The sequence below is a fragment of the Filicampus tigris genome, chromosome 12, assembly GCF_054856515.1.
Source record: "Filicampus tigris isolate MCC_2025a chromosome 12, RoL_Ftig_1.0, whole genome shotgun sequence".
NCBI classification, from domain to species: Eukaryota; Metazoa; Chordata; class Actinopteri; order Syngnathiformes; family Syngnathidae; genus Filicampus; species Filicampus tigris.
Window position 1 is genome coordinate 15,135,412 of NC_141228.1, and position 26,871 is coordinate 15,162,282.

General features: G+C 41.1%; 1 protein-coding gene across 1 annotated transcript; it reads left to right on the top strand.

The window, feature by feature from the left end:
* The first annotated feature begins 4,907 nt into the window (after positions 1-4,907).
* On the top strand, positions 4,908-25,757 carry colgalt2b (collagen beta(1-O)galactosyltransferase 2b). The gene is made up of 12 exons (XM_086048096.1): positions 4,908-5,205; positions 13,026-13,136; positions 13,384-13,501; positions 13,736-13,870; positions 14,673-14,877; positions 16,385-16,504; positions 17,934-18,007; positions 18,089-18,195; positions 18,552-18,684; positions 19,733-19,860; positions 20,325-20,531; positions 23,257-25,757. The coding sequence occupies exons 1-12, from the start codon at positions 4,976-4,978 to the stop codon at positions 23,528-23,530; spliced, it is 1,842 nt and encodes a 613-aa protein (XP_085904222.1). The 5' UTR covers positions 4,908-4,975; the 3' UTR covers positions 23,531-25,757.
* The last annotated feature ends 1,114 nt before the right edge of the window (positions 25,758-26,871 follow it).

Consider the following 26,871-nt stretch of genomic DNA (forward strand, 5'->3'; position numbering starts at 1 on the left):
GTGAGAGTGTGATTGAGGGTTCAAAAAATGGCATGCACGCTACTCGAGCTGCTCTTTTCTGGAGGTGCTTAAATACGAACAGAAAAGAGCAACCAACAAATTGGAAAGTATTCACTCACTTGAATATTCTGTTTTTGTCATGTTAATTCAGCATTTCTACTTTTGTTTTGATACCATTTTTCAGATGATTTATAAAGTGCTTGTAGGCAAATTATGCATTAATTCAGCATTTCTACAAAAACAATGTCATCCTTAATACAATTGAAAATAATGCTATTTATATATATATATATTTATTTATTTATTTATATATATATATATATATATATATATATTTATTTGAAAGATGATTCATGAAATATTTTAATATTGTAATTCTTGAGGCAATCTGTAACATTTCCTAGAGCAATGGAGGAAAGAAAATTGAAAAGATTACACAGTCACTCAAAGCCTGATTGCAATAGGCACTTTTTTTTAAACAATTCCTATTGATCTTACAATCATAAATAAAGTGGTGACTCAGCAACCTTCTCCTGGGCTGGGCCTTAATGCGCACCCTAAGGGGCCTGATTAGCAACATTACGAATGTGGCCAAGACTCCTTCCTTTCAGTGGCACTTGCAATGTAATAATAATACCGTACTAAAAATTGGCATGTCGTGACGTGCGAAATTATGACGCTGCTCGTGGGACAGGAATACGTCCAGGAAAATGCTCTTTCCAGTGGGATGACGTCAGTCGCAATAAATGCTCACCTCCCCCTGTTTGATTGTGTATACATGAAAATCAACTTTGTGTGCGCCTTCCCGTTTGACAAAATGGCGTCCTCACATAAAGTTTGTCTTATGATGAAATATGAGACAGAGCCCAGAACCTCTGCAGACGTGCCGTCCATTCAAACAGTAACCTGTAGTGTAATTTGATGACACTCCAAACAAATAGTGGACTTTTACTGTAGATGATGTGCGCCACAATGACAAGTTTCCCTTTGCATTTGCACTCAAGTACGCTTAAAACAGGAGCTTGTGGTCAAAAGGACATTATTTACAGATGTGACTCAGTGTGTGTGCGCTCGTTGCCCCACACGGCTGATGACTCAACGGGGGAGGCGGGGCAGTGTGTGTTTGGGGGGGGGGGGGGTTACTGTATACGTCCAGCCTGCTGCTGTCAATTTGGCAGCGGTGAGCGGTCTGCTGACCTAAACAGAAGCACTCGCGTACGTTTGGAACCTAAACTGTAATATTTGTGCCATGAAACTGACTCTCTTAATGTATTCCCAACAGTCTGTTCTCTTCACTTGTAGCGTTTCTCTTGTATATTCGGATTATTATTATTTTTATTGTCCAATCAGATTTCAGCCTCTTTGTGTTGCCATTTCAAGATAATCTGCCCAGGCCTTTGGAATCAGAGTACAACGTAACTTCAACTATATGAACAACGGGACTGTCTTTAAGCACTCCGATTTGAAATTCATCCTCACAAGGCCAGCGCACTGACCCTCAGTAATGGTTGGCCAGAGCAAAATTGATTTTATTCATGCTGTTACATTGCATTTTTGTATTGATTTCTGTGATGCGATAGAGGTGGATTAAGTCCCCACTGAAGGCCCAAGTACCAAATGCACAAATTGTCACTATGTACTGCATTTTTGTGTGTACATCGCGCCCCCGCCCCCCACCCCCAATTTGTATGTAAAGCCTCTCCACAGTGTGGATTACCTCCTCACACGAGTGGGAGGGCCCCCCAAATCCTTCACAATTAGATTTTTGCATTCACGCCGCACGCCCACAAAGGGATGACCTACTTGAAATCTCCACCGTTCTGCGTAAGCACACGACATTCGTATTCATTTAACGACTCCGCCCCTCTTTTTTTGTACAGTGTTTTTTTTTTTTCTTACATTTTTATTATTATTTGTTGTTGCTGCTATAAATTGAGTACAAAGGGCTAAGAAGGAAGTGTTCCGCGTTGATGATTTACTCTCGAGGTTGAAGGCTTGTTGTAATGTTGTCATTAGCTGAGTCAGATGTGCTGGAACGAGTCCAGTTTGCAATCAGTGTACAGCCTGACATGGCTTGTCATAAAATGAGCTCCTCAAGAGGATGGCAGCATTTAGTGTACCTCGCATACAGTTTACAACGATACAATGTGTGTGCGTGTTTGCGTGTGTGTGTGCGTGTAAGACCATGAGTGAGCGTATGTGAGTTTGTGGAGAAGTGTGAGAGCATGGGTGAAAGTGCCTATGAATTTGTGGGGCGTGTGAGGGACAAAAAGAGTGTGTGAGAGCAGGATTAAGAGTGCCTCTGAGCATGTGTGGGGTGAGAAAGGGTGTCTGTGAGGGCACAAGTCAGAGTTACTGTATGTGAGGAGTGTGTGAGAGCACCTGTGAGTCTGTGGCGAGCGTGTGAGAGCGCCTGCATGAGAGAGAGTGTGTTCTTGAGAGGGTGTGTGTGAGTGTGTGCGTGTGAGAGAGATCGTGTCAGTGTTTTTCTCTGGAGTCTCTCATAGGTGTGATATTTTGGATTGTAGACTCAAGCAAGGGCGCCCTCTGTCGCCCAAAAGTTCTCCTTTCTCCCTTTCTCTGCTAGTCTTAAACTATTTCCCAGTGAAATGCCCCCACTCCATGTATGAAAAAAACTAGTGTGTGTTTTTCATAAAGATCATTATTACGGTATTACTGTACTGCACGTAAGAAAAAGATTCGTTTTTAAAAGATACGTTTACCTTGAAGTTACATTGTCTTTGAAGAGTCAAAGCAGCGAAAGAGTATAAAAATCATCACGCCTGTTCATTTTCCTCCATTTTTTTTCAGTAGGACAGGTTGTTGTTTGATAGTAGATGTTTTTCCCAAAAATCAATGATGCGACACATCTTTAAAAATACAGTCACAGTTTCCTCACAAATGAATCATTCTTTTATTAACGTCAGACTATTTATATAATTACTTATATTTCTACATTTACAAAAAATGTATAGTTCATAATTTAGTCCATATAGACAAATATTCTGAGTATATTGTTGGCTAATTTACACTATGTAGTGCGTATACAGAGAAAACGAACAGTATAAGGATCAGACGTTTACATTTTGGCTGGCTGCAATGACATCCTTTTTCCACCAAGTGACAGCATGCACCAGCTTATTTCCCCCCTCGTGCAAGCGAATAAAAAAGAAAAGGTTCCTCTTTCGTAAGAATCTCTGGAAAAAATCAAACGTTAGCTGTGAACCCCCGTTTATCACAAAGATACGTTCCAGAGCCACCCTTAATGGGTAAAAATCCGTGATATAGACAGACCATATAATTTTTAAAGTATTAATTTTGCTGAGAAAATACTGTACGTACAGTATATACCGGTATTTTAGTGTCTGCGTAGTTTGTGCCTTGAAGAGGCGTGGCCGAGTGGGATGCCATGTGACATGAGGCGACTAAGAAAGATCATTTGTCATTACCTCAGCAAGGAGGGAAAACATTCACCTAAATGGCTGACACGCCAGCTCAAATAAACAGCGGCGTGGCCGTCTTGCACCGTCTGTCATTAAGAGAAGCCTCGTGTACTAGCTCGTTGAACACAAACTGCAGGCAAATTACTGCAAATGACTGACTGACTGAGCCATGCAAACATTTGGATATTTTTTTTTCCTTTTGTATTCTAGTGCGGCCTCTTGACCAGCAACTCTGTAGCCGTTTTGGGATACACTTTTAAGCCACACTTACTGGACTCTTTATTAGGTACACAAGTACAGAGTAGAGATGGGCCATTTCAATGCTGAAGGGGGGCCACATTTTTTCATTTGCGCTATTGGTCGGGTGACCACATATGACCACACACTTCCTAACCAGATGGATGACAAAAATGCTATTATGGACAAAATACGTCCATACAGGCAAAATATGTGCTCTTATTATATATGTCATTGCTGATCATTAATTTTCCATGCATGTATAAAAGATCTGATATCCTAACTCAACAACAAAGGGTTTGAATAAAATAACCACATACTGTAATTTTTATTCCAGTGCGGAGGGCTCTCTTGCATGAACATGAACCATTCAAGGATGGCACACAACTACTGAACAAAAACACATTAGGTTGCAAGAACTAATTCTGTAATATTACATCTTAAAACTGCATTCGACCCCTGCATTATCAGAGTTTAGCACCTGTGAATTCACATATTTGTGGATTTTTTTTTTCTGTTTTCAATATTTTTAAGAAATATTTTGGCTGTTTCCTGCTTTTCCAAGATCTCTCCAACACTCAATTTTTTTCATTTTTAGTTTTTTTTTAATAAATTGGAAGTGGGCAGTTAAGATGATGGATGAATGGTTAATCAAGAGGCCACCTGGTCGGTCCACTAGTTGTCCACCTCTGCCGACTAGAGCTATCGACGTATTCACGAAAAAAAAGTTGGGTGAACTCAAAATTTCAAGGCAACTGACTTCACTAAAATTGTAAGTTGTGCAATTCACCTCAATATTTTAAGTTTTGTTGTTGGGAAAATTGGCTTGGAGCAATTAACTTGCTTGCTTTGTTGTGCTAACCAACATTCTTCCCATAAACGTTAATAATGTAGTTGTTCCAACTTAAATTCCTGTTTTAGCTTAAAAAAACAAGTTGTGTTTTTACAGTGTGGATGGAAACATATAAATCATTTTTTAAAATAAACATTACAGCTTTTGATCAATTAATATAAGTAGGCTTGTACCATTCAGTACACCCCATTTTTGAGGGGTAATAATACTAATCGCGGCCCGGGCCGGTCCACACTCCCGCGAATAGCTGGGGGTCCACTGTATGTGAAAAGTTGCTGAGTGGCTTCACCGTGAAGGTGTGACAGGACTTTCTCTCTCACCCCCTTCCCTCCCCCTCGCACGCGCTCGCACACTCCACGCCACTCTTCATTCAGGCGCTCGGTGTGTCCGGGCGGGTCCAAGCAGCACCAGCAGCAGCAGCACAAGCCGGAAAGCCAACGAGATGCGGGCGCCTCTGCTGATGTTGGCCGCGCTGTGCGCTGTGAGTGCCGGCACAGACTCGGAGCCGGTGACGCTCGTGCAGGAGGCGGACGCGAGTACCGCGGAGGAATCGGCCTTGCTCCAACCCAAAGTCCTGATCGCCATCGTGGCTCGAAACGCGGCGCACAGCCTCGCTCAGCACCTGGGATGCATCGAGAGGCTGGACTACCCCAAGGAGCGCATCGCTATCTGGTCAGAGCAACATTTTGGCGCCCATTATCATTGTTGTTATTAGTATTATTGTTATTGTTACAAGTTATTGTTATTTTGTCTTGTGTACATGAAAGCACCGCGTGCGCGCGGTTTTGCATTAATGACAGTCTGACTTTGCACAGAGGCATCCATAAAGCAGCAGGTAAACTTTCATTAGTGCATTATGAGGATATAATCATAAAACGCGGGTGGGATGGGGGAGGGGGGGGGCGCTTGAAAGGAGACATTAAGTTGCTTTGACAGCAGGATTAAAACAGAAGCAGGAGGCAGCGGGTGTTAGTAAGGAAGTCATGCGTGTCCAAAAATGTGTACAAGGCTTTGGATCACATGGAAAGCCAATGTGAAGGTCATTTTATTAGGTACACCTAGTAAAAAAAAAACACCATCATCCCGATCAAGTGACAGCTCGTAATCGGAAAACTCGTAATTTGGGGCACTTGTATATAGTACAAGTAGTGTTCACGACAAAGTTATGATTTTCTTTCAACGCTGACACGTCGCATGAATTATGGAGCTGCCAAATCATGGCTTTTATCTCCCGCTTCAGGCGGCGAAGCCATCTTTGTGTGCGTTTCCCGTCTGTGTGTTTTTTCCGTCCGTGAGATGACCACATGAAAAGTGGCAGAACGCTGAGAAAAAAAAAATCGCCGTCAAAGAATGCTGCAAATCACACAAAGAGCGCGCCAGTGTTTGCAGTGCAGTCAAGCAGCACCACATCGCCATTCATCAATTAGCAATCGTTTTTGAATTTGGATTTGCGCACCTTCATTGCAATGCTACATTTTGCCACAACAGGCACTGAGCTCTACTGGAAATGTTCCTTCCTTCCCTCTCTTATACCTGCCTTCCTTCCTATAGCCTTAACTACACCTGCCTTCCCTCCTTTCTTCCTTTTTTTTAAACCTTCCTTGCGACCTACACCTGCCGTTCATCCTTGCTTGCTTCGTTCCTTACTTACCTTATACATATAGCTAGTTATGTATACAAGTTATGTAAAAGATATTTACAAATAATGTACAGATTAAATATGGCTTGCTAAAATTACTTCTAGAATGTACAGTGCAAAAACAACAACGTTTTGTTTTGAACCTGGATTTAAAAATATTTCTCGCTTCCTTCCGTCTTCCCTTCCAAATTTCCTTCTTTCTGACTCACGTTAAATGGAGTCAGCACACACCTGCCGCAGCACCTCTGATTATCCCCAAACGCTGTCCGCGTCGTCTTTTCCTGCATGTATCAAGTCACACAATAACACAAGAAGTGTAGCTGTCATCACAAGAATTAATTTAGATTACGTTTGAAATCTGGATTTTTATTCAAATACATGTTGCATTAGTCACACCACCTGTGAATCAGCTTTTTCGAACCTCTGCAAAACCGAATCCAAATTTCCATTTGACATTTTGCAGCTGCCTTTTATTATCCTGTAATCCTCTGCTTTGTAAAATCCAATCTTGTGCCGAAAACCTCATCACATTGGGACCGGCGTGTCTGGATAATAACGAGGCAGGAAAAAGCTTCAAATTGCTCTTTGTGGATCAGTTGGATTTCAACTGGATTTGCGTTGAAAAAGCAGCCTGGAGATCCTTCGCACACATGGAACGATTCCATCAAAACAATTAGTTTACATTATGCTGAGTCACACAAGCAAACATGCAAACCAGATGTGGGCGACAGTTGAGGCAGTAATGCAACCGTAGACCTTTTTGTGTCCCGTCATTATAATTAATATAAGTTCTTTTCTAATAATAATAACAATGGGGGGGGAAAAAAATAAGACACCTCTGCAAAATTGCTTTCACTGATTTTGATACTTACAGCATTGCAAAGGCAGTGCACTTATTAAATATATCGTTGTATAACACATTACAATTGAAACTGCAATTAATAACTTTGACATTTGTTAGTCGCCAAAGCTATGCGGAACATAGAAATATGGCTTTTTGCCCCATCTGTTGGCATCTTGGGCCAAGGAACTATGCTGAAGTGAGCGGAGGAGCTTCATTTAGTCAGGCCATAGCCTTGTCTAATAGAATATAAAGTGCTTTGCCGCCATCCTGCGGCATGCTAGGCAATCACAAACCTTTCTGGGTTCACGTCACTTGTGGAATTTCAGTATTCGCGGCAAGGCTCTTTATTGTCCTGACGTATGGTGAAGCAGCATGTGGCTTATTATCTAAGATTATTCACAGTGTTTTCAAAACAGCGTTTTTTTATGTGTGCCATTATTACATGAGCAGATGTGTAATTACTTAATTCCATTGGACTAATGGCCTCAATTTTAATTAGAGCACAAAGCTGTGTCGCATGAGTTTCATCATGTCAGGTGTGTTGCCTGCAGAGACACAAGATTCAAAGGAGACACAAATTTCAACGTTCCGATTTCTTATTGTTTGATAACAAAGGAAATAAAGACCAAAACAATGACATTTCCATTCTTTTTGTTTTGGCTTTTGTAACTATAGTTTGAATTATAATATATTTTTAAATGTACAGTATTTAAATTGAGAAAAAAATAATCGGTCCTGCGTTCGCATCTCCCCCTCCCCCATTTTTTAATACAAAATAAATAGGCTAGATGACTATAATAATTATTAATAATTATTATTATTAATAATATGGTAATTTTAATATGGTATATTTTAATTTATTTAAATGTAAAAAAAAAAAATTAAAATAATACAATTGAAATTAGGAATACATTTGTACTGCTGTTCTTTTTTCCTTTTCTTTTTTTCATAAAAATAATTTTAAAAAATCAAAAATATATGCATATCTAATTAAAAATCAGATTACATTTGAGATGTTTTTGTATTTCATTTTTAATACAGTTATCAAAATACAATTATAACTAAGAGAAAAAAATATTCAGCTGGCCTTTTTTTTTTTTTAACTAATAGTTTGAATTTAATTAAAAAAAAAAATCAATATTATATTGTCACCTGCACCCATGGACATCCACAACAGGAAGTCTCAACTTGCACTCCCTAACGGCAACACCTTGCTTGTGTTTTCAACATGAGGTGTCATTTGACATGACAATGTGTCTCTCAGTCAGTGTTCCTTTGCAAAAGTGTGACTTCACAACCGCATCCTCATCAGCCCCCTGAGGACAAAATGTTCATGGGAAAGTTTTATTTGACGGTGTGGAGTAAACAAAAACAATTGATGATGAGCCTATCCCAGAGCTTGATTAGAGCTCTGTTTGTTGTTTCTTCTCTTTCACTGCCCTGCAGGAGGAAACTCCATTTGTGGCGTCGCTTGTTTTTCGACAACATTCCAATGACTGGCAACTAGGTCACTGTTGTCATACACTGGAGCTTAATTTCGTTTTAGGGAAACATGATCCTTGTTGTTATTTGTTAGCATGTTCCGATCGATGCCTTCAGTGCCGCGTGGTTTTCGCAGTGCCCGATTTTATGTGCACTTCAATAGCGTTGGGGGGAAAGGGCGCAAGCCTCTGCGTGACCTTGAATGTGACTACTGAATGTCACACTTGAGCGCAAGTCCATTTTTTGTTGACGCTGAGACTCATGAGGAATTTGGCGCTCTTTTTATTCCCGGCCTTCACAGGAATGACGTTCAAATAGTAAATGTATTTACAATATTGTGCTGAGGTTCGGGTAAACGACTAAAGTGTAAAGTGAAAGAAATATTTCTTTTGTATTTGACACATCACAGAGGAGAGTGTTGTTAATAATCCTGCCCAATTTGAATGATAAAATAAATTGTCATGTGTATTAAATACGGCCTCTGAATCGTGAAAAATCAAGCCGTTCTCTCCACTATCAAATGATGTGTGCGTGTACACTAAATGTACTGAAACCACGCCCCCCCCCTACTGTCAACTGAATATAATTTCTATGACCTAGAAAAGTGATAATACTTCGTCTAGCATCTTTTTTATGCCGACACATAACGGCATTTTGGTGCCGTGAAAATATATCCGCTTAAAAGCTTCCGGTGGCTGTAATATATCCCGTTTTTCCATGTGAAAATGAGGCACTCTAAAGTGGTCATGCTAACTTTTTTTTCTTAACCTCGCTGTTCCACCTCGTCCTCATGATGTGCACGCACTCATTGCTGATAATGAGGCGCTCTAAAGCAACCACGCTAGCCAGAAGCCTTGGCCCACATGCTAGCGCTAACGTTTTCTACCTACTCTCTGTGACGTAGGCGCATTCATGGCTCACAATGAGGCGTTCTAAAGCGGCCACGCTAGCCAGAAGCCTCGGTTCTCATGCTGACTGTTGCGTCAGACTTTTAACTTTTTTTTTTTTTTTTTTTACCTCGCTCTACCACCTTCTCTCTGTGATGTGCACACACTCATGGCTGACAATGAGGCACTCTAAAACAGCCACACTTGCCGGAAGCTTCAGTCCACATGCTGGCTGTCATGTTGGACTTTTTGGGGAGACATAGTAAAGCTTTAAAGAGTTTTGACAGTGGAGTTTGATAGAGTAATACCATTTAGATTTTTTTTCTTGTCAAATAGATCAGAAATATTGCTGATGATTAAATGTATGGTAGCATAACGCCAACATCATAAGTTTCCTGGCTAGTCCACCAATATTTTAGAAAGGAGGAGATGATAGCTGGCTAGTATTGACTTTATTACAAACCAGTGAGGCATCAGCACGATTTAAAGGTTGTTATTTTCTGGCTAATATTATGATATTGTGAAGCTTTAAAGGGTCACTAGAGTGGTATCGTATGCAGGTTGTGAATAGGTGAGCCCATTGGAAATGTGTTGTCCAGATGTTGATGACCGTATATACAAAGACAGCAACAGACATGCAAAAACACAATTCGGGGAGCAGAATAATGAGGCTACAGTTTGCTATCAATCTTTAAAATGAGGCTGAGGTGGCACCGTGTGTCGTGTAGCAGGAGAAGCGCAATGAAACAATTATATCAATATGAATAATCGTTTATTACATAATCTTTTTTTCTTCATTTCATAGCGTTTCTCTTGGCTGAACCGCTTCCACTGTTTGTATGTGGAGGTTAGATTTTTTTTTGGTTTTTATTTCTAGTCCAATCAGATTTTCGCCTATCCTCTGTGTTGCCACATCAATCTAATCTGCCCAGGACCTTCACAATGCTGCTGGCCCTTGTGACTACCCTGTAAAACCTGAACCAGTGAACAATTAACCGAACATTCACATTTTAAGCCAAGTTTTTTTCACATGTATTTCAGAGTATACAGTACATCTGTGTTTTCAAGAAAAAAAATATCACATTGATGATGTTGTTGTTGTGACTTGTGTCGCCCACAAAACGGGTTATAGCGCCCTGAGTACATCACATCCACTTGTGATAAAACCGCAGCCATGGGCGTGGAATATTTGTGTTTGACATTTTACAGTGATGCTTCATTACAGATGCAAAAACAGCAGCAATGAAGAAGCAGGGAGATGTAATAGTGTTGTTAGTCATCATGGAAAGTCACAGTGTGTGCTCAGGGGCTGAGAGGGGAAGGGCCGCGCACGCACGCCGTGCACTCATGCAGGCAGGCAGGCAGGCAGGGTGTGAATGGGAAAAACAAAAAAGACAAGAGCCACTTAGGAGAAGCTTCACTTGAAAGTCAGCGAAAACAACCTCATTAAAAACAAATGAACAAGACGAAGCTGAAAGGAAGCAATTTGGTGTTTGGTGTGACACCAGTGACAATTGCAGACAGCTGACTGATGTATCCTGATGGTTTCTACGCTGGTTATTAATTCATGTGTTAAGACTTTAAAATAGAGGCTCAATGTTGTTCTTCGGAATCGCCACGGTGACCGGCTGCCTGCCAAATAGTGAACCCACTTCTACCATCCTTCGGTCTATCTACCGGTCATTCTGTCTGTCTGTCTAATGGATGGATAGAGAGAACTGTTCCTTTCCAAGTTTCCACTGACCTATAGATAGATTTTGGACATACGCTGTGGTATGCCTTGGATCATGAGCTTTTCCCGACACATACACGATTGTTTGCAGCACCAGGTGGGCATTAGTGGTAGTATTCTAGAGTGGTTTAGATCCTATTTGGCAGGCACTCAGTCCCACTCTGCCCCATTGTCGTATGGTGTTCCACAGGGTTCGATTTTGGGGCCCCTGCTTTTTTTCATTGTATTTGCTGCCCCCGGGTTGCATCTTAAGAAAGCTTGGTATTTCCTTTCACTGACAGCCACATCTATGTCTTGCCAAGCGAAAAGGACACTTTTGTGTCAAAGCATGGATGGCGCTAGACTTGGGGCCACTGGCATCTTATCTAAAGCTAACAGTATATAATTTGGCTTTTAAGTTGGACAGTGATTTTAAATTGGACTGGCAAATTGGTACCCTTATTTCTTTCTTTCTTTATTTATGTGGTAAACTTGTGTCAATAACCGTGCCACTTTCTGCAACCTCAGTTGCCCCGCAAGGATAAATCAAGTTTTCTGTGTCTGATGTTGAATCGTACGCGACACAAAACTCAATCTAATTTGTTTTTACAGACCAGGCTGGGAAAGAAAAGAGACTTTCCAAGTGGAATGTCATGTTATGACTAGGATATTACAACACACACACACACACACAACAACCTGACATGTGCTTTTTTTGTATGGTGTGCATGCCTTTTTTTTTTTTTTTTTGCTACTTAACACTAAATTACACATCCTGGCACTCACAAGTAAATAATGTGCACCTAAAGCAGCTGTCAGACACCACTGCTTGCTGTCATTTGCCGGCAATACTGAAGAGTAATGCGTCTATTACCAAATTACAAGCTTCTTCATACCTGGAAGTGTGCACACACATAAACACGTAAGCACACAGTTGGGTTGGTGGACTTTTCCACTGCTTGTTGCTTAACTCTCTCCTAAAGTCTATTTTGGACTGTGTAGACACACACACATGCATCACAGTTGGCGTGCCTTTATTTTTATATAATGTAGTGACTGGGGTTGCAAAATTTGGGGATGTTTCAATGTTTGACACTTGCCATGGGAATTAATGGGAATTTACAAAATTATGGAAAAGCCAAATGCACTTGTGGATATTTTCGCATAATTGTATCTATCTATGGGAATATATAAGAATTTACAAAATTATAGAAAAGCCTAATTCAAATTCTAGCTATCTAGCTATCTAGCTATCTGGCTATCTATCTAGCTATCTAGCTATCCATCTAGCTATCTATCTAGCTAGCTATCTATCTATCTACCTAGCTAGCTAGCTAGCTGTCTATCTAGCTATCTAGCCTGAAGATAGGAAGTGTCACTTCCTGTCTTATAGCAGCACATGTATGTGTCTCGCAGGTGTGTGGTTTAGTGGTTGATGAAGCATATAAGTGTGGGTGTGTATGTCTCTACTCATTACTACAGTACAGGATCAGGTGTTCCCCACTTTGACCGGCACACCATAAAATAGAACGAAATAACAACAATCCGCCATCACGCGGCCGCTTTCTTGTGTGTGACTGAACATGTGCACGCGCGTCTACGCCGGCGCACGTGTAAAGGCTTGTTGGTACATGCTTTTCATTTTAATGCACATACCCAAACACAACACATGCTCAAGGCAAGGCAAGGTTTATTTGTGTTGTAGCAAGTCGTTGCTGTCCTGTGAAAAACACTTATGTCTATTTTTTTCAATTTCCTTATTTTTACCTGAATGGTGTCTCCGCGTTACAGATATCGCATTAGCATGAAAATGAAAAGAACAAAACAAAATTGGACATAAGTGTTCACAGGACAGCGACGAAGTACGTAGTGCTTTCCACATAATACAAGCGAGGCCTGAGCTCTGACCGTGTGTCGGTGTCGTTGCAGGGCCGCGAGCGACCACAACGTAGACAACACCACGGCTATGTTGCGAGAATGGCTGAAGAATGCTCAGCGCATCTACCATTACGTGGAGTGGAGGCCCATGGATGAGCCCAGGCGAGCTTCTTTCATTATCGTAGTGTTTCCCAATGCAATTAAGTGAAATGATCCAATTTCACTTATAGTACAATAATTGGTTTGAAAGTTATTATTTCTTCGCAAAAGTCTTTCTTTGTTCTCCAGGTGCTACCATCATGATTAACAGTAAAAATAGATTATTGTAGTATGCCTAAGCATTCATCAAAAATGTGGTTTTATTTAAAAAAAAAGTATATGACTAAGCTTTTAGCGATGCTTTGTGAAGGTCCTACACAGACGAGTGGGGTCCGAAGCACTGGCCCGCGTCCAGGTTCAACCATGTGATGAAGCTGAGGCAGGCGGCGCTCAAGGCGGCCAGGGAACGATGGGCCGACTTTATACTGGTAGGAGAAACATGCAAAAATTGCTGGAATGGCTGTCAGTGCGAGAACACTGTTGAATTGGACCTTGACTTTTGAATTGAATTTTTTTCCCTGGCCAAATGCTTTACATAATTTCTTCATTTATCAAATCGATTTTCCCATTGAACTGAATTGATATTCCATTAATGTCTTCCAGCCCCCCATTGAATTAAATTGTTTCTCTGGGTTTTTCTTTGTATTATTTTTGCTGAGTAGTTTGTAGACAGCGACAACCTCCTGACCAACCCGCGTGTGCTCAACCTGCTCATTGCTGAGAACTTGACCGTGACTGCCCCCATGTTGGAATCTCGCTCCTTGTACTCTAACTACTGGTGCGGCATGACCCCACAGGTACAGCCTGGACATCTGTCTGTCTGTCCATCCAACGTCCACCATCCATCCATCAACCCACCAATTATCCATCCATCCATCCATCCTTCCTTCCTTCCTTCCTTCCTTCCTTCCTTCCTTCCTTCCTTCCTTCCTTCCATCCAGCTAGTGCTGCGTAATAATGACTAAATTTCTATCTTGAGAATGATATATATCGTTATAGTATTTTTACTTAAATGACCTAAAACGAATGTCAATTCTCTCATATTTTCTCCATTTATTTGTCAAACCAGATTTTATACAGAAAACACAATAAAATTAATAAAAGAACACAAAAAGTACAATAAAACATACACAAAGTATATCCCTTGGAAAAATAATGTTTGTTATGTTTTGTCATTCTAATGTACATTGTTGTTTACATTCGTGCTCCTCTAGCAGTGCCGTAAGCCAGTACTGTATTTGTTAGTGATATAAAAAAATAAAATAAAAGTTGTAGCGTTGCTGCAGTCACATTAACTTTCATTCATTCTGAAGTGTAGGGCGTCTAAAGTCACACTTGTCACACAAAAACTCGATTAATGTAACTCGATTAGTCATGCCTGGAAATTGAGGTGCAAGGATGGCATAATAGAAAGGCGAATGTTGTTGTCACATTCGTGTAGCAACGGAGCTAACCCACAAACCACACATCAAAATAACAATATCAACGATAGAAGCTTATATAGTACGGTGGACATTTTATACACCGCATTTCTGTATACAGTATATCCATCCATCTTCTCATACCCCGCCCCAAAAAAACAAATGTGCTGCCCTTCAGGGCTACTACAAGAGAACCCCGGACTACCAGCCAATCAGGGAGTGGAAGCGTCTGGGCTGCTTCCCGGTTCCCATGGTGCACAGCACGTTCTTGTTGGACCTGAGACGGGAGGCCAGCCGGGATCTGGCTTTCTACCCGCCTCACCCCGACTACAGCTGGGCCTTTGATGACATCATGGTGTTTGCATTCTCCGCACGTCAAGCGGGTGAGTTGGAAGCTCGCGGCAAACTAGCACATTTGGAGCCGGCCTGCCAATTGTATTCAACATCAGGCTCCGGTCAACAGACAGAAATGACAAAAGTACTCACACTCTTAAATAGAGGTACAGATACTTGTACTTACATGTACTTAGTCACTTCCCGCCAGTGGTCAACAGTAAGCTGCTTTTGTTTTTCTTCATTCGTTGTCTAATCAGCATGCTTGTCCCATAACAAAGACGACATTGTAGCGTGAGTGAAAGCAGATAGATTACCAAAACCATGTGTACGGATTGTTTGTGTGTGTGTGTGTGTGTGTGACCGCGTGTGTGTATGCTGTAAAATGTGCAAACACAACCTTGGAGATTTCCATTTCATAGACTTGACAAGAATGTGTTGCGTTTGCCTGCCAGTACGTTGCATCACAGATTTGGCTTGCAGGGTCACAGGTTTGCAGTGGTGGTCCGTGTTTTCGGTACCCGGGCCTTCAGTGATCCGACTCAACCCACCTTGTAATATCAGCGCCATCACGTCACAATTACAGAAACCATGAATACTTTACGAAGACGCAATATAACAGCATGTGACGGGAGCAGTTACAATCATATTACAATAGTATTGATGCGTGCAGTCGAACACTTTTGCTCTGGACAGAAAAATGCTGATGTCATTGCGGACAAGTTTAAAATCTGATTGATTAAAGGAGCAGTTCGAAGTCACATCCTGAAGGCCTTGGGCAGATTACGTTGACATGGCAGCACATAAAGGCTGAAATCTAAAAGATAAGAGAAATGCCACATAATGAAGGGTTGGGAATTAATGCAATTTCATGGAATAAACATTCAACTTTGGTTTTGAGACAGGATGCAGGCCCCGGTTGTTTCTTCATGAACCCCCCAAAAAAATCTCAGGGACAGGTTTTGCAGCTGTGCAGTGCGCCCATTAGTGTGTGTAGTGGCCTGCATGTTGCATCTCGGACAAGGTTGCCTCAGGGGCATTCGATTCTTGTGGAGAGCGCGTCATGGAATTTGATCGTCCGTGTTTTTTCAAGGCTCACAAAATTGCTCGGATAAAAGTTTCAAAGGGTAAAATGCCTGGAGTTTGACTCACAATAAAAAGCAAGCCCACTGAATGTATTATTTGGTAGGGTATTTGATTCAATGAAATACCGATTCCTTCATTATAAAAACATTAAAAAAACTATTTGTTGATCATGAACTGAAATAAATTCCTATTTAATCACACTAATTGAATGACTTAAATGAAAAAAAAATTGAATTAAATTATAGACATATTCAGAGATGAATAAATAAGTTTCATAAAATAAAAGTAAAATGACTACAAATGTAATTTCAACTTGACCTTCTTGTATAGTACAACCCCAAAAAAATCCTGAATAAGACTTGATGAACACACACGCGCACATACCCGATGAATGAAATGATCCTCTTGCTAAGTCCAAATTGTTGTGTGCGTGTGTTTGTGTGTGTGTGTGTGTGTGTGTGTGCCCTCCAGGCGTGCAGCTGCACGTGTGTAACAGAGAGCACTATGGCTTCCTTCCCGTCCCCCTCAAGCCGCACCAGAATGTCGAGGATGAGCGCGAGAGTTTTATACACACCATCACAGAGGCCTTGAGTGAGTGCATGCATACACACGCACGCACACCCACACACACACACACACATGCGCGCGCACGCACACGCCCACCCACACAAATAGTAGACACGTGCTTTCCAGCAATCTGTCACGCCTCGCCGTGTCTGCTGGGCCTGTTCCCCTTGACCTCCAGTGGCGTCTCTGATTGCATCCTGTCAACCTCAATACTCCAGCTTCGTCTTTCTGTTTTTTTCCCTTTTGCTTTTCTGTCCTCCCTCCACTTGCTGACCTGCAGAGCAGAGGTGCTCACAAAATGCTCACCGTGGCCAAAGCAAACATATAAACACTTGGTTTTCTCATAAGTAGATGTCCATGAAAAATACATATGCAGACAGCGGTTATATAAAATCTACACACCCTTAAAAAAAATTAATGTGGTCTATAACCTGTACAACTCAATTGGGGGAAAAAAAAAAAAACATCCTTTCAAGAGGGGAAGAAAAATAAACAGCTGAGTCAATCACGTTCAAACTCATGTTAGAGTCAGCACTGCCACCATTTTAAGTGCTTCTGATTAATTTCAGATGTTCTAGTTGGCTTTTCCTGACATTTTGTTTTGCTTTTGAGCGAAGTGCGAATGTTCTGTGCTCAAACTGCTGTTTCAAACTCATAATTTAATCCACATTTTTCCATGTATGTCTGGGAGATTCTGTTATTCTGAATTGAAACCAAGGTGGAACATTTTGGCTGCAATTCCAAAAGATATGTTTGGTGCAAACTGCTCATCACCGATGAACACCATACCTACAGTGAAGCAAGCTATTGGGCGAATCATTCCATCGGTTGTTTTTCTTTAGCAGGGACCTGGGGCTCTACACAAGCTGACGGGAATTTTGAACCGTTCGAAATAGCAGTTGGTGTTAGCACAAAACATTCAAGGCTTCAACAAAAAATGTCAGGAAAGACGACTAAAACAACTGAACTTTACTTGGGGTTAATGAGGCAAGTAAACTCATTCAGCACCAGACATTTTCACACCTTCCTTTAGCCAACCACGTGAAAAAAAACTTTAAATGCCTGGATCGTTAAAAAAAACAAAAAATCATTGTTGGCATTGAATGAGTTTTAAATTGTAGCGGGGGTCTGAATTTGAATGGCATTGGTTCATTCTGAACACAGCCACATCCCCAGTTATAATGGGGTGTGCACACTTTTGCAACCACCTTATCTTATCTCTGCTGTTTTATTTCCCCACTCTAATTTCTTTTTTTTTTTTTTGTCAGAGTTTGAATAAAGATGTTTTTTTGTTGTTTGTTTTACTTCGCCTCGCGAAAAAATTCAATCGAGGTGTACTGGTTACAGGTTATAATTACAGTCATATTTTTGTTTTGTTTTTATCTTCATCTCATTGTTTGAAAATGTAACGATAAATAGCGGATCAGGGTATATCTGTCTTTCTGCCCCGCAGTTGACCACGACATTGAGCCTTCTGAGCACCTGTACTCTCCTCCATCGCCGCAAGACACCATGGGTTTAGATGACGTAAGTTAACTTTTTGCCTTTTAAAAGGACTTCTTTTCCCTGCCTCGCCACATCCAGAATGTGTCGTGTATTTATTTTTAGATCTTCCTGATAAACCTGAAGCGTCGGCTGGACAGAAGAAGCCGGATGTTGAAAACAATGTCGGCGCTAGGCCTGCACGCCACGCTCTCGGCCGCGGTGGACGGCAAGTAGGTCAACATCTTAATCTCGAACCTTTGACCAACTTGTTTTGGGCGTGTGAATGGACGGACTGATTATTACATTGTGTATGCGAATGGTCTGCCCAATGTTTGATCAGTCAAAATCCAGACGTTGACATTGTTGATTTACTTTGGTGCGCGGTGGAAACGGGGTTATACAGCCTCTTGTCTAATTTATTTATCCAAATACTCTCAACTTCCTATCCACTTCTCTTGCTTTAATCCCGCTGAGAAAGTCCTAATCCCTTTCCCCCCTCTCCTAGCTGCATGCTGAGACATGTAGTGGCTGACTAACAGTTTTTCGCCCCAGCGACTGAGTCTGACTTCTTCTCTCGACTTCTCAGAGCTCTGAACACGTCCCAGCTGCAGGCGCTGGGAATCGAAATGCTGCCCGGTTACAAGGACCCGTACTCGGGCCGGGTCCTGACCAGAGGGGAGATCGGCTGCTTCCTTAGCCATCACTCCATATGGAGCCAGGTGAGAGTGACTAAGGCGTATGAGCCTTACAGTTCCTTGAAAAAAGGATTTGCCTCCTTCCTGATTCTGAATGGGGGGGAAAAAAAAAAATCTATTAATCAAAGCTATTTGGCCACATGTGAAATGAAATGAGTTCGATTTCACTGGCCGGTCCTAATTAATGCCAGCAATCACCTACCACCTGTCAAACAAAGTGAAGAAGGCTGCAAGAGTGCCAAAGAAACACATCATGCCATCATACAAAGAAAAAAAAAATCAAGAGCAAAATAGACACAAACTGATTCATGTTTTTCAGTCAGGAAAATGTTTACTGTACCATTTCTGAGGCTTTGGGGCCTCAAGAAAGCATGATCAGAGCTATTATCCACATTTGGAGAAAACTGGGAACAGCGGTGGACCTCCCCAAGAGTGGTTAGCCGAACAAAATTACTCCAATAGTGTAATCGACAGCTCAACCAGGAGGTGACAAAAGAACCCAGAACGACATCCTAAGAACTTCAGACCTCACTGGCCACGCCTAACCATAAGAAAGACACGGAGTCGAAATGAGAGACCTCCAAGGCAAAAAGCATTGCTGACAAAAGAGCGCACAAAGTGTCATCTCATATTTGCCAAAATTATCTTGACGACATTTAGTGAAATATGCTATCTTGCAGACTGACAAGACAAATAGTTCAATTTTTTGAAAGGTCTGGCTTAAAAAATAACACGGCATTTAATAAAACGTATACCTCATCAACAGTCAAACCATTGTCGTGGCAGTGTTTTGGCGCAGTGCTGATATTCTACTTCAGAACCCGGAAGACTTGTCATTAATGGAACAATGAATACTGCCTACCGAAATAAATCCTACACTTGAACATCCGGCCATCAGCTTGTGCCCTCAAGCTCAAGATCAAACTCTCGGGTCATACAAGGACAACAACGGATCATTATGACTGAGTTTTAAAAAAATATTTGAAAATTTGTAGAAATCTGGATCAATACTGTTTCACAGCACTTTACCAGTCAGAGCATTCTTTACCAAGCCATCATTTTGGATCCACAGGTGGTGGAGCGCGGCCTTCAGAAAGTACTTGTTCTGGAGGACGACGTGAGGTTCGAGCCCCGCTTTAAACGACGACTGCAGGCCATCATGGACGACGTGGACAAAGCCCAGCTGGACTGGGACCTCATGTAAGAATAAACCAGGTTAACAAATAGCAATCATTTGCTCATTCCCTATGCCCTAATTACGATATACGTAGAGCAGATAACTGCAAATATAGCAAGAACCAGTGAAAGCGTTCCACTTAACCCCGTACTCGACACTCTTTATTTTTTAGAGTGACTGAACTGTTCTATAACTGTTTCATACAAGCCATCAATACGTAGGATCTGAAGCTGTATCGAATTTCATGCTTATATCACAGTATCACAATTTGAACGGTTCTTTCTCTGCTCCACTAATCGATTTGACTTATAGGTGCCCCGGCTTGAGATTTTTCAGATACAATCTGTCATTTTTTTTGCTTTGTATTGTGAGCCAAGATGCTAGTTACAAGTGAGCTTCAGAATACACTATGAGGCAGTGATTCTCAACACAGCCACGCTCATACAAAAACCGTACGATGACACCGAGACCATCCTATGTAATTCAGCTACGTGGGACGCAAGCGCATGCAAGTGCAGCAGCCCGAGCGCTCGGTGGACGGCGTCAACAACCTGGTGGAGGCCGACTACTCGTACTGGACGCTGGGCTACGTGCTGTCGCTGAAGGGAGCCGCCAAGCTACTGGACGCCAAACCCTTCACCAAGATGTTGCCCGTCGATGAGTTCCTGCCCGTCATGTTCAACAAGCACCCCAAGTAAGTCGTTGATATTTTTGGGGAGTAAATCAGTGTTGCCTAACTTTTATTGGTCAATTACTAGCGGTTTAGTTTGCATTGTAGTGACTGCATCCTTGAAGTCACTTTTGAACACTTGTAAATCCCGTTTTTATTGGACACGCCGTGTAAACATTCACAGTGCAAGGTGTGAAATGTATGTGAATCCTGAGGCATGGTTCAAGCTTCCTTACTCTATAAAAAAACACACACTAGTCTGGAGTTTTCTAATAACTAACCACACCTCGTACAAACATCACCCAGTCTCTTCAGGTGTGCCCCACGGCTCTTTCCTGGGGCCCTTGCATTTCATCAACGACCTCTTTCCCCACTGCACGCTTTGCTATAAATTCCAACTCTACCTCTCCTGCAAACCCAACATTTCACTTCCTCCCTCCTTCATCACCTCCTGCTGATCGGAAATCAACGCCTGTTCCCCTCGAATGTAACATTCTCGACAGCGCTCTATCATCTCATTTGCATTTCAATAACATAACCCGGTCAGTTTACGCCCACCTGCGTAACATCAACCGACAAGCCTTCACCTGACCTGACCACAAAGCACAATCTGAAATGCTTTATTACTGTGCCTCAGTGCTTTCTGTTCTCAGGTTGCTATCTTGCTGTATGTAAGCATAACAACTGCTAGCATGTTAGCATTGTATCAATTCTCATTGGAATTTGTGAGAAGAATTTATCAGCGTTCATTTTTGAAGACTTTCTGTAATAACGACAACAGACGGCAAGTGAGTCTGTACTTTTTGCATTTACACATGGAAGACCCTTTTAGACAAGTTTGCTCAGCATCAATATTTACTGATGGCTCCAAATAGATGCGTGCAGGTGCACTACACTGTGACGTAACGATTCAGCAGGTGACGCGAAACAAACGCCGAGACGTGTCTTGTTCCACTCTGTACTGAGTTTTCTTGTTAAGCTCCTCTCCTATCCCTTTTTATTCCAGCAAAGAGTGTTTTCTTCTTCTTTACAGCAGTGACCCGACAGTGCTTGAATTGTGCTCGAGGCTGCACGTTGCCCCACAGAGAGCGCACAGTGTCATTTGTATTTTAGCCAGTACAGGGACGGCCAAACGTGCTCGGGAACTCAGGTGAAGAGAAAGTTTAAAGTTACAATATATATGAAAAATAATTTTGCAATAAATGCTCGTGCTTTTGTTTTGCTTTTAATTTTTCATCTAATTATATCCAATTGTTTAGTAAAAATGTAATATGTAATATGGTTTATTTTTCTAATATGTATTTGCTTGTTTACGGTCGATATATTTAAAGAGATAAGTTAATAAAAATGAATAAATAAAATTTCGATTGAATTATTTGGATAGCATTACCATGCACCAAATATTACGGGACTTTTGCTTTTGTAAATGCTCTCTGTGAGTACTGTTCCTTGGAGCGTATCCGTCACACCTCTCGTGCCCTCACATCTTTTTGACCATTTTTTTTTTTCTTCCTGCACCTTCTGCACGGCTCTCCTCAACAAAGCTTTGACTTTGTGCGCTGGCCCTGTGTCGCCCACTCCTCCCCCCTCGCTTGCCTCTCTTTGAGGAATGCGGGCCGCCAAGGCTCTTCCTGCTGCTCGGAGAAGGGGACAGGATTCCCATTGATAGCGGCCTGGAGGTGGGGGCGGGGTAGGGATGGATGCTGCGTGTGTATACATGTGTGTGTGTGTTACTATGCAAATACACAGGGATGTGTGTCCAGTGTTCCCTGTATAGATTACTCTGTAAATACACACTGCGTGTAGTCACAGTCATTCATTTACTCAAGAAAGAAAGAAATGGGAATTACGGGACACGTGTGCTTTCATGTATTGTTTGTAGAAAGGAAATTGAAATGAGACTTTTGCAGTATTCTTGCAAGGAACACTTTGCAGTCTCTAGTTGTTATTATTGTTCTGCTTGTTGGATTCAAACTGCATTGAATATTTCACTTTTTTTTTTTTTTTTTTTAAATCATATTTACTCCAGAAACCTCACAATGTATAAAGGGCAAGTATCACCAACCTTTTTTTTTTTTAAACTGAGAGCTACTTCTTTGGTACCGATTAATGCAAATTGCAAAGGGCTACGAGTTTGATACACACTTCTAAAAATAACAAAAACAAATTTAAACTACCAAGTTGCTATTCATTCTAATCTAGAGTGAAGAATGGGCACAACAACAGCCATACAAACAGTAATAGTCTCATTTTTACTATTGTCCCTGCAAGTATTTATACAGTTTCACTTCTTCAACATTTCCTAGGAAATCACAATGTTCCTTAATTGTTGAGCCATTTTTCAGCAGTCACCATGTTGGTGACCGCAGGTGTCGGGTTTACCTCCCACAACATTGTCTTTCAAATAGATGCTATTCATTAGCCTGTCTATGGCATTTTCCATGCTGCGTTTGCAGATTTGGAAAATGCACATTTAATTCTCTTGGTTTTATGTTTTGTTTGACAGTAAACTTCAACTGGGAGTGGGATTAAACATATTGTAAACTCTTTAAAAAAAAAAAAATTCTGCCGAACTGCTCCTTATTCTGAAGTGAGATAAGCTGAGTTCACTGCCACAAACAAATTGTTTGCTCAAAAGTCAAAGCAAAAAAAAACTGTCCAAGCAACGGCTTGTATCTCAAGTCACAACAATCCATCCGCCTGCATTTCTTGTCGCCTGCCTTGTAAAGTCTCGCTGCATCCTCCTCAGCGTGGACTACATGTCCCACTACGAGCCGCGAGACCTGCGGGCCTTCTCGGTGGAGCCGCTGCTCATCTACCCCACGCACTACACGGGCGAGCCAGGCTACATCAGCGACACCGAGACCTCCACCATCTGGGACGACGAGGCCGTGGCCACCGACTGGGACCGGCAGCACGCCCGCAAGACCGCCCAGCAGGGCCGCATCCGGACCGTGGCCCAGAACAGCGTCACGGGGGACTCGCCGCCGCCCGCCGCCAGGGCCTCGCGGGACGAACTGTGAAGTGGTGGGAGTTTTTGACGTGTGTGACATTTTGGAAACGTTTTGAAAAGACACTTGAAGCGGAGATACTGTATATGCACAAGACAAGGAAGTGCCTTAATTTATTCCCAGCCTCCTTTGGTCATTTGAATTTATCCCTTATTTCCTCAAATAGTGGCCGTCATCCACATAGGACAACTAAACGAATCGCCTTCCACAAATAGGCGCATTTAAAAATAAATAAATAAATAAATAAATAAATAAATAAGTCAGAGTAGACGCTAGGGCTTATTTGAACTCCTTTGCAAATCAAAACAGCAGCACTCCCCAAAAAATCTGAGGGGGTTGCAATCTGTTGTTAATATTCTTCCTTTTTTCATTCTTTTTTTGGGGGGGGGATTTGATAGCAGCTCCAAATCCATTCAAACTCAATCACATGTTCTCAGGATTCACATGCAATTTAAAGGGAATTGCAATCTGTAGTTATTATTATTATTATTATTATTATTATTATTATTATTATTACAAGACTTATTTTTGTTGAATTCAACTCATTCACTACCAGCCATTTTTGGAGCGTTTTGACTGATTTTTTGAAGACTCTCAGAATACTGTGTTCTGATACAATGTAGGCACCAAACCTACAAAAAAAAAAAAGTTTGTTTCTACTGTTTTTTGTTCTTTGGCAGTCAGCAGTAGAACATGGGTTGCTTTCACCAAAAAAAACAAAAGCGGATGGAACAAGCTTTTGGTGAAAAGAAGCACGTCAAGCAGAACCGCGACTATGATGCTAATATTTTTCGCTTTGTGACACCTCAAAACTATGAAACACCAAAAGCAAGACTAAGAAAATGATTTTGATGGCATACTAATTTTACAAATGTTTTAAACACGCCGTGAGTGACGCTGATTCATCACGTTGCTGGAGATGAACATCAGTGCCTTTTTTACGTGGAGGCCATTAGGCATGGTTTGACGCTTTACAAAGGATTTAAAAAGTCATGTCATGTCATGTCATCTTCCAAACCGCTTATCCTATACAGGGTCGCGGGGAGTTGCTGGAGCCTATCCCAGCCGTCAATGGGCGAAGGCAGACTACACCCCGAACTGGTCGCCAGCCAGTCGCAGGGCACAGGATTTAAAAAGTCTAGGTTTCAATAACTGTTAAAACTGTCCATCACCGGTAATGAGCATTCCTTTTCTTTTTTTGAGACTCCAAAGTAGGCAAATATAATTGGCTTCTTGCAGAGATCACTAAACAAGCCACGTCTTTGAAGATACTTTGAAAGGCCAGCAGCTTTTTTTTCCCTCTCCTTTTCAGCTGAGCAGAGAGGGGAGGGGTGAGCAGTTGCACACAGGTGGGAGGAGCAAAGGAGGGAAGATGACAAGGGCGTACACAGATGCCTTTTTGCTATATCGATTAATGTGTATTGTCCTAAAAAAACAAACAGTAAATGGTGCCACCGGGTACTAGTTAGCCCCAAGGCCAACGTGAGCAGCCTGTGGGTCTGTTCTAAAAACAGCTTGTCAGTTATGGGACACTGTGACTCACTAAGAAGAATTAAAACATAACAATGTTAATCTTTCTTTCTTTCAAATTATGTTTCTTAATGTACCAAATATTCTTTTTTTTGTTTTGTTTAAAAATAAAATAGATTGTGTTCAATGGAAAAAAAAAACACTCTATAGGTTTAATTTTAATACCGTGATACCGCAATATTTTTGCTCACAGTTATCATACAGCAGAAACTAATATTGGTTGAGCGAATAAAAGCCCCTGACCACTATTGTTGGAAATATGGTGTTCAATTCAAACTTCTATTGTTTATTTAATTTAAAATCTATCGTTTATAGTGGACAGCAATGGAACAGAAGAACCTTTAATGTTGTCTATAAAGGAAAAAAAAAGTGTGTTTCAGCATTATTGTTTTTTCCTGCAAGTTGGTATGCACATGCATACATGTATTTAAGATTGTCACATGAGCATACACACATTGATGTGTGCAGCCGTTTCTTGCCCAAGTGTAGCGCTGCGGCAGGCGGGTCCTGCTTGTTAGCAGAGCATCACTCACACATCTGGTACCACATGCAGCTACCAGGCCAAAAGTAGTCATTTCTGTTCATCCATGGGGGTGATTTCACATGTCATGTATGTCCACAACAAACACACACTGGTTTCTTCTCCACGCCCAGCCTGATTTGATACACTTGTGCTCTCGATGAACCAATAAAACGACTTCCTAATTTTTGTGTTGTCACTCCCATTTATGATGTTTTATCACCTTTGTTAAAACTCTAATTTTGAACCAACAGTTGTACAAAGTGACATGAAAAAATCAGCGCCTCTTGTTATTTGAGGTACAGCAGTTAGCTGATTAATCGATACAACCTATCAGTTAGGCAATTAATCAGCAACTATTTTGATAATTAGCTGTTTAGAGACCTTAACTTATAATTGTCCAAATCCTCTCAATTCCAGCCTCTCAACAGTAAATATTCTGAGATTTCAGTAGACCTCCATGAAAGTGGACTGTTTCGCTTTGTGTTTCACCAAAATAAGATATCTAAAAACATCTGCTTTTGCTTTGGAAAACAGTTATCAACATTTTGGCCGATTTTCTGATATCTTATGGCCCAAACCAGTACCTGAATTCAAATCAATATGTGTACTTTTGTACAGTTTGGATAAATGTCCCGTATTTGGATAAAGAGATGGAATTTGAAAGAACATTTTTAAATCCGATTCACTGATTAATAAAAAAATAATAGACACACTCACCGGTTGTTAAAATAACATCGGTCAACAATTTCTCATATGATTTTATTCAGAGAAGCAAGCAAACTTTTCTAGATGATTTTTTTTTGCACTGATTCTGACAAATCTGCCCATATTTTTCCTCCAAGCACATCAGTTTTTCATAATAATAATAATAATAATAATACAGTAATGAATTTAGTAATATTTCTGATTAAGTGTTAGGTTGGGCAGCAGGTGGATTTTTTTTCTGAAACGTCATAACTGTAAATTACAATGCATGGAAAAATCCGTATTGTGCAAGCTTTCATTCTGGAGGTCAAACTCAAAATCAAAAAAATGAAAGGATCTCAAAAACCTGTTGTGCCAGAAAAAAGGAAAGACATTTTTGAAATCAGAGTCAAAAATATGTTTGCGGACACATTCAAGCCATTTCTGAATAAAATTAGCTGTTGACCAGTGTACATGAATTTTAATAGGTGTTAATATTTGTCCAATAGACATTCCTGTTCACCACAATATTTAACAACTACTGTATCGTTTCAAACAAATATTTGTCCATTTGTATGGGTATTTACTGATTTATTATTAATTTTATCATAAAATA

What these genes read in the sequence shown, in the direction of transcription:
- colgalt2b (XM_086048096.1), top strand. Translation starts at nt 4,976, where the DNA reads ATGCGGGCGCCTCTGCTGATGTTGGCCGCGCTGTGCGCTGTGAGTGCC. An exon ending in GATGGGCCGACTTTATACTG is followed by an intron (nt 13,502 to 13,735) that starts GTAGGAGAAACA and finishes TTTGCTGAGTAG; the next exon opens with TTTGTAGACAGCGACAACCT. An exon ending in TCGGCCGCGGTGGACGGCAA is followed by an intron (nt 18,196 to 18,551) that starts GTAGGTCAACAT and finishes TCGACTTCTCAG; the next exon opens with AGCTCTGAACACGTCCCAGC.